We start from the raw sequence: 8,965 nt of genomic DNA, 5'->3' as shown, positions 1-8,965 counted from the left end.
GATTTATCAAGGTAAAACAGGTGCTCTCTCTGTGTGCAAAGTGTTACATTCTCAGAGACATTCTATTCTGGTTTCCATAGTGATTGCACCTTATTTAGCACTTTCGTCAGAATAGCATCTGTTTGTGCCTTTATAATCATTGTTGCCCTCTCGGTTGCATGCTTACATTAGCAATGAACTATCTTAGTACCGGTGTACAATCACTTATCATCTGGCACATCCGTTTTTCCTTTTTTATGTTACTATATCTCCTATTTCAAACATTTGTGGCTTGGCTGACAAACTATTCCAGATTTTGTTGTTTGGTCTTATGTTTATTTTTGTTTATTCTCTGGTATCTTTAAATACTATAGATTGCCACTTTCATGCCAACATTTTAATAATTTAGCAAACAAATGTAATTTCCATTTACACGTATTTTATAGTGACAATGCCACACAACACAATGCCACTCAGTGGCGTAGAGACTTTTCAGTGCCTTATAGATGTTTCTAAGACAGCCCTTCTTTAAATCAAACCACAACTACATTCTGATAATGAGCATCTGGTACATGGTATAGTATAATTAAGCTCATGAAAACCAGGTTTATTATTAATTCACATAATTAACATTGTTTATCTTTCAAGGGCATGTGTATATTTCCAATATCTGGACACACCCACCTTAGACACAAGACTTGCTCGGTAGGCCGCAAGAGCTTTTAAATATTCTTTTTTGGCAGCTTCTGTCTTTCGTTTATAGACCTGAAAACATAAGATCGTCAAACAATGTCAATGTTTACTTAATTATCCAAAATTCTCCATTAAAGCATACATAAGCACTAATTAAAAAAAGGTTGTCCTGTTACTTTTAAATGGAGAGACTAAAAAATGAATACTGCTAGAATACTCATAATTCAGAGCAGAACTTCGTTATATGATGTGTCACGTCTGATATTTAAAGGTGACATATAGCAACCTTAAATATTTAAAAAAAATAACTTTTGAAGCTAGAATAATGTAAAACACGGATGTTACATTCTATATGTTAAATGGTAGAATATAACTTAGAACAAAGAGATAAAGCGCACACATAAAATTGTAATTTAAATCCTGAAAGAAAATGCAATTTAAATTAGATTAGCATCTGAAATGTTTATAGTTTAATCTATAGTGCAGTAGCTCATTAACAAATCGTCCGGCATCCTTACTTCAGTATAAAACTGGAAAAATCCTTTGATAATTCACCCAGCTTTTTGAATGGCTGTGATTATGTTTTGCCTGACTTCCTGCCTGACTGAGTCTGGCCTTCACTAAGTACTTTTTTTGTGCTATTCAACAAAGACCCAGTTGTTACACACAGCTCTACAAATAGGCTTGATTAATCACCATCATTAAATCATAACATGGGAAGTCTAGCAGAGAGCAGATGTCTTGAATACTTGTACACAATGCCTTTATGATACATTAACAGACCTGAAATAATAATTAAAACACATTTCATTCACTTGTTTGCTAAGTTACACAAAACAGTAAAACATTTGGCATTTATCTTTTAATAATTAACAATTGTATTGTTTAATATCAGAGGCTACACATTTTGATAATACTTTCACTTTTCTTTAAGTACACAGATTATTCATGTGGCAACTTGCTGTGATACATTTTTAATCATCTTCAAAACAATTATACCTCACAACTTGCTAGGTTTGGCCTGAGGCGCTGACACCACAAGGTTAAACAACCTATTTCCACTCAAGGTCTGGTCGTAATGCTTAGTTCTGCCAATTCATTGCCTGTATCCACAGATATTTTTGGTCCAGAATCACACACCTTCATGGTAACTCTACACCTTTTGCAGATGCTCATGCTGCATTTGTAACTAAATATATCTCTTTCAGACAAATAGGACAATGAGACATCTCAGAAGCACTGACCATCAAAGGTATTAGGTAGATATAAAATATATAAATAAAATGTATTAGATTACCTGTTTCTGCTCTTCACCTAAGCCGTCCCACATTGAGGCCACAATTTTTGACACCTCACCAAAAGTAGCATTTGGATTTTGGCCTTTGATTGCTGCCTGTGTATCCCTAAAAAACAATGCATAGGCAGACACTGGCTTCTGAGGTTCATTTGGATCTTTCTTTTTCTTCTTCTTTGGGGTCTTTGGTTTCTTGCCAGAGTCTGGAGCAGCTCTTTTCTCTCCGATTGTCTATAATGAAGAGCACAGTTAAATGGTTTTGCAAAATTAACAATTTTTACTTTACTATTATGCTGCTGAATGCACATTTTTCGGGTCTAATGCTTCATAGCTCATTCATTACACAGACATCTCCATGCAAAGAGATATTTAAATATCCAGTAACCCCTGTCATCACATATACACCTGTCCTTGATTGCACAAGTCCAATGTTTGTTTTTTTCTTAAATTTCCATTTAAGTTTATCTAGGCAAATGTACATACCTTGGATATTTTTGAAATATTTATTTTCATTTTGACAGAGACTCTTTTTTTTATTTTGCTGCTGTAACTGAATACTAATCTTAGTAACTTAGTTTGTGCTTTACTAACTCCTTAGATAGAACATTCACCTGGTTGAAGATACTTCTGACCATAAGAATTTTCATCAAGGTGGAAAGGGGAATTTTGGAGTGTTGGATTTTTGCAGAAGTAAGATAACTCATAATACAGTACTCTGGTGTTCTGTTTATACTGGTAATTATTATTCAAGGTGGATTTAAGTCTACACAATAAAACTTTTTTTAAAGAAAGAAAATCACAACAGGCAAATATATTCATTTAAGAGAGATTTTCTCCACTTACTCTGTTTGTATCATCCACATCCTCTTCGTTGACAGAGCTAGACGGAGATGGAGTAGCTGATTTGCTTGCAGGTGGAGAGGGAGATGTATGTGGGATGACAGTGCCACCGATGTTGAGTCCCAATTGAGCACTGAGCTGTGATTGGTTGATGGTGGTTAGTTGACTAGGAGACATTATTCCAGCACGTGTAACATCTGTCATATGAACCAATGATCTCATGATTAAGGAGTGATCTTGTCGATATTGAGACATCTGGGCCTGTCTTTGGTCCTATGAAAGGGAAAGAGGATAAGAATAAAAATATAGTGAAAGTTGTACATAAAGTAAATAAGAATTAAATGTTCTTAGTTGAACATGAATTTCTGTTTCAGTACATATACAGATATATATATATACATTTTTAGTCAGTAATGTTAATGTTATTGTTAAAAAAATAGATATATAGATAGATAGATAGATAGTCAATACAATGTTAAACAAAATTCTGCACACCAGTCAAGCCATGAGACTTGCTTTTCCCACAGAAATCACAAATTTGCTGTGAGGTTACTACCGCAAAGGATTCTGGGTGGGTGGAAGGGCTTTTCAATCACAATTTTTCCCTACCATAACTTTTTGGGTTTATGCTTCGTATATATAAATTCATGTGTATACACACACACATATATATATATATATATACATTCATTCATTCATTAAACACACACATATACATATATATATATATATATATATGAAGCGAAAACCCAAAACGTTATGGTGGGGAATAATTGTGATTGAAAACCCCTTCCACCTGCCCACCCAGAATCATTTGCGGTAGTAACATCACTGCAAATTTGTGATTTCTGTGGGGAAAGCAAGTCTTATGGCTTGACTGGTGTGCAGATTTTTGTTTAACATAGTAATGTCTGTCTGTCTGTCTATATACATATATATATATACATATATATATATATATATAACATTACTGACTAAAAATGTGCATTAATAAACAAGATAACATGAGATAAGGGTCTTTCTGTTAATAAGGGGGAAAAAAGCCTACAAGAAAACATAATACCAGGAATAGGAAAAGCACTTGAGGGAGAGCGGAATGGATGGATAGTGGATGAATAGATTGATACAAGGAAGGACAGAAGTTATTACAGTAGGAAATAAATCAGATTTAATTTAATACAACAAAAATTAGACAAATATCCTACTTTTATTCCTTGCTTCTTTGACGTTACTTATATTTATTAAAAATGTTATGGAGATATCTGATTTCACAGCATTCTATATGTACATAAATGGGCGGTGGCTGTGGGTTTTTTATAGAACTGTATATGCACAACCACCTCTATTCATTTCTTTGATGGTAGTACTGCATCTGCTTGTCAAATGTCACATGTGCTATTTGCTGTCACATTGTCCTTTTTTTTCTGAATAGTTTCCACATTACCTGAACATAAAATCACTCTAGCTCCGCTAGTTTCCACACTACCTGAACATAAAATCACTCCACTCCAGTCCCTGTAACTTCTGGTCCAGTAACATTATTTTACTCATGATGTCTGTTACAAGAACATTACAATATCTGCTTCTATATTATTCAGATACTTAGAACTATAGAGAAAAAAACATCAAGAAAATATCAACTCTTCCACTTGCTTAACTTGATAAAATCAAACCATACCTATAAATTATGACTACCCAAGGCACTTGTAAGTCATCTGTCTTGAATGAGATAAATATCTAATCTCGTATTTTATTGTCTGTGCTACTCAGGTCATATGTGAAATGAAAAACCACTGGTTAAATAGATTCTAAATAAATAAAATTGAAAACAATCTCAAATCCATAAAGCAAACGATCACATCACTACTCCCTGTTTTCAAGTCATTACTGGATAAAAGCAAACACAGGTGTATTTAGAAGGTAATACAGTTGCTAAAAAAACAACTTGGTGAAGTGATTATTCTTTATACACAAACACTAAACACAAACTGATTACTGATTAAGATTTTAAGAGTGCATGTAAAATCTAGTGAAATTCCAATTCTACAATAAATGGAAAAAAAATAATAAAAAATCTCTCAAATCAGTTATCCAGGACCACCAAAACATCATCTGATCATGAACATCCACTGGAATACAATTTGTTAATACTAACAAAAATGGACGGTTGGTGGTTCATTACTTTACTGATGGTGAATGGTAGGTAGTAAATAAAAAAGATAAGAAATCAAATTCCTACTGCAGAATGCTTGTGATTATTTTGTGAACATTTCAATATATATATGCCTTGTTCTGAGAAAAAAATTGTATGTTGCATGCTTGTTGTCTGTTGTATGTAAATGTGGAGTACTATGCAATCACATTGTGTTGTTGATATAAACATAGTTCTTGGACATATACATTGTGAGTAGCAAGACACCGGATTATTCTAGTGTTTATTTACTTCTTGACATGATTTTGATTTGATCAATTCTACTGCGGCTGGACCATGAATTACGTTTTTTTTGTTTAACTTTTGACTTTTCTTCTGAGTTTTGCATGAATAAAATATTAATATAATAATTTCACTTGTGAAACTCATTTCAGACTAAACAATAGAAACAAACCTATGTGAACAGGCACTGGAAAGTACGCACATAAAAAATTATGAGATCCACATATGTTCCAGTCATAAGCCACATTAGCAAAACTTAAACTGCTCCATGAAAAAGCATTTTGAGTGTCTAGGCTAGATTTGGGCTCAAGTCTCTCACTGCTTATATTTAACTTTCATGGTCTCTGAATTGAACTCTTTTTCTTTAACTTTATTCTCATCTATATTACGTCAAGTATAATATAGACAAAAATGTGATAGATGCTGTGTGGCAATCTTTACATGTTTGTAATGAAGTTGACTTTACCATGGATTATAAAAAAAATGTATGGCTTTCAAAAAATATTGAATATTGGCTCATTATATTCCCTCATTGACAGGTCCTTTATCTTTCAAAGGGTATTCTTATTTCTGCTCAGTAAAATTGTGAAATAGAAACAAGGGGTGTACTTGAGGAAAGGAGTGCATGTCCTGCCTAGGTCAAAAGTTGGAATATTGCTTATGAGCCACAGAATGTAGCATTGGCCATAACTGGCTATTGGTTTGTTCATATCCCGATCAGTGCACAGTCGGATGCCTAACCATAGATTATTGCAAAAGGAACATCCAGAAATGTCAGTTTGGAATCTAAAAGAAGACAATGTGCTGTTCTTGTTTGCATATTTTATGGCATTCTGGGAAAGTATTAAAAACTTGTTCCAAATCTACTTATACCATTTATAGATGGCTTATAAGACTTGGAACTCAAGAATATATTTCCAAAAAAAGAATAATGATAGGGAATTTAACAATTGCAAGTGCGTTTGTTAAACATTGTATTGCTGATTGCTTAGATTATAATATTAGCATGAATTCTTGGCCTTTAGCTATTTCTTATTCCAACATTCATCATCAGAGCACTTAAGCTGATGTAGTAATATGGATTTTAACCACATTTCTCTAAAGTAACAAATATATTTCTAATTCAAATTAAAATGTTAATTTAATTTCTACATACCGCGTAGTTTGATAACATCATTGGTAATTTTATATATGTGTTTTTATTTTTTTACTAGGTTAAGAAATAAGGCAACATATGGCAGCGTAATATGACTTATAGAAATATTTAGATATGTGAGAGATGTGAATATAAAGATAAACAAAGCATGTTTTTCCATTCACAAAATGATTAAAAAAATTAGTTATAAATTGAATATCCTAGAGGATATTATAAATGCTCAAGGACAATATTGCATTGGAACATTGAATCCATTTAATAGTCAATAAAAGTGTAAAGTAGGATTTTTTTTTTAAAACCAATTCTTTTAAAAATAATACAGCACTGTGCCTTGAAGGCCACTGTAGTAAATTGTGTTAGGACAGTTTAATCTGAATTTTACAATACAACAAAAACAATACATGTATTTAACTGTGCTATCTAATAAAAGCAAATGTTTTTATATTACAATATAATAGTCTTTTTTTTAATGCAGTTATATGTGGATTGTGCTTTGGAAGTTATTACCAAACTCAGATGTAATGGAACTTCTAACAAGACAAGAGTATTTGGTTCTTTAGATTACAACTCGTACTTGGTTTAAAAACTTGTGTTTAATGCAGTGGTCTATTACTCAATGTGTCTGCTTCTCAGCAGGATTATGTCTGAAACAAGTCTTTATTTGCATATTGAGCAGAGCATTCTGGGAAAATCTGATTTATAGGAAGTGCTGTGCCCAAGAAGGACATTTCCAAAGATCTCACTTGAGATATGTAGGTGATGTATAAGAGTCAATATTTAATTTACATCAATTAGTGGAGAGATACATTGTGTTTCTCTCTCACTACAATGATATTAATTCTTCCTTACAAGGTACATAAACAAAGAGACTTAAAAGCCAGACATCACCCAAATACCCATAAAATGTTGTCTGACAAGGTTTATGCAAGAAAGATAGATGGAACAGAGATTGACAGATTATTAAATGTTATAGTGTTCTCTTCTATATTTAGATCAGCCCCCCTAAATCTGAATAAAAATTGTAAGAAAGGTTATTCCTGCTCCAAGATCAAGTCCCTGCAGCTACTTGATTGGAACAATGAGAATGTTCCAATCAAACTCTATTCTCAAAGCTAGCCTCCATTTCATTGCTCGGTGCGCCGAGCTCGGTGCACATGTGCTATGTGCACCGAGCTCGGCGCACCGAGCAATGAAATGGAGGCTAGCTTTGAGAATAGAGTTTAATTCAGTTCTCACAGCAGTTCTCACAGAAGAATCAGCTCTAGTGTAGGCAGGTAGACAGCCACTAGAGGCACACTTAACCACATAACCAGAGTACCTAATTGAGATGAAATGGCCTGGGTCATTAATGGTCCTTTAAGTATTTTACATTTATATGTTGCTGGTAAGTGTTGGTGTATGTTGTTTTTAATATAGTTTTACTCAACTATATTAAACTTACATAAAATAAAAACACATTTTAAGTACTCAGTTCACGTCTACCCAAATACCCTTACATGAAATGAATTTGACAGATTTGGAGCATATTTTTTCAACTTAAATAGCTATGTGTACTTTTTATTTATGTATACATTTATTTTATTTTAGTATTTATTTATATATTGCAAATGCACACATCACTCACAAACACGTACATACATATAAACTGTTCAAGGTATGTGAAAAAGATGTATAAAAATAAAGTATAAAATCTTTGGAAAAATGTAGCCCTTTAATCAGCATGCAAATATTATTCAGAGAAGTCACATTTACATACTAAACTATGAGTAGAAGAATAGAATTCGTTAAGAAATCATATGCAGCATGTGTTAATTTACTTGACTTGAATAAATTTAAAAGTCAAAGCTATAAATTGATTTGATGTAAAATAAAATGTCACTTGTATAGCAACGTAACAGGAGGCTATAAAATTTCTATTCTCTCTACATGCCTTTTAATGACTACTGAAAGTATCACCTCTATTCATTTTGTGATTTGTTCTGCTATTTTCCATGTAGGATGCTGTTCTTTTTATAGTGAACATATTAACCTTCCAATGTTTACTTTAGTGTATAATGCTTTTAGCTTTTTTTAGGACAATAAAGCCACAGTTCTATTACGGAAAAATGTATGTAAAAGAGACAAAACCGTACGTCTTCTCTTTGTTTACAATTACCATAGCTATATTGGGCTTGTGCGTAATATAACGTGATACTTTTTTGTGGGTGTTGTAATATATTATGCAAAGACATTGTTTAAAAGGAAATAATAGCTTGTTGAAATGTTCAAATGTTTATTTCAAGAGATCGTGGCTATATAATTTAAGGTGAACACAATAATGTATTGAGTTATACCCATCTGGTGAGATTAAAGGCACATTAAGGCTCCCACACTTTTAAGGGTGAATTTGGAACATTAACTTAAGAGGGCATGCAAACAATTTGTTTTTTATAGCTCTCATACATAATATCATTTCTTGTATCGTCTTCATTCATTTTCCTCTCTCATTACACGTCCATCTCTCCTTCCATGTCTCATCTTTAAATGCTATAATATGGAAAAATCAATATAGATATATTGAGTGATGATA

The 8,965-nt window shown here is 32.7% G+C and overlaps 1 protein-coding gene across 1 annotated transcript in view; it reads right to left on the bottom strand.

The window, feature by feature from the left end:
- Nucleotides 1-8,965, bottom strand: part of TOX3 (TOX high mobility group box family member 3) — a 103,628-nt gene that overhangs the window by 4,442 nt on the left and 90,221 nt on the right. The window contains exons 4-6 of the mRNA XM_063437723.1: nucleotides 2,810-3,079; nucleotides 1,970-2,197; nucleotides 664-744 (exon numbers count right to left, since the gene is read on the bottom strand). Of these exons, the coding sequence (XP_063293793.1) occupies nucleotides 664-744; nucleotides 1,970-2,197; nucleotides 2,810-3,079 (579 nt within the window). The remainder of the gene's footprint in view (nucleotides 1-663; nucleotides 745-1,969; nucleotides 2,198-2,809; nucleotides 3,080-8,965) is intronic.

This window comes from Pelobates fuscus, chromosome 12, assembly GCF_036172605.1.
Source record: "Pelobates fuscus isolate aPelFus1 chromosome 12, aPelFus1.pri, whole genome shotgun sequence".
NCBI classification, from domain to species: domain Eukaryota; kingdom Metazoa; phylum Chordata; class Amphibia; order Anura; family Pelobatidae; genus Pelobates; species Pelobates fuscus.
Note: the sequence above shows the minus strand (reverse complement) of the source record. Positions and strands in the feature narration are given on the sequence as shown.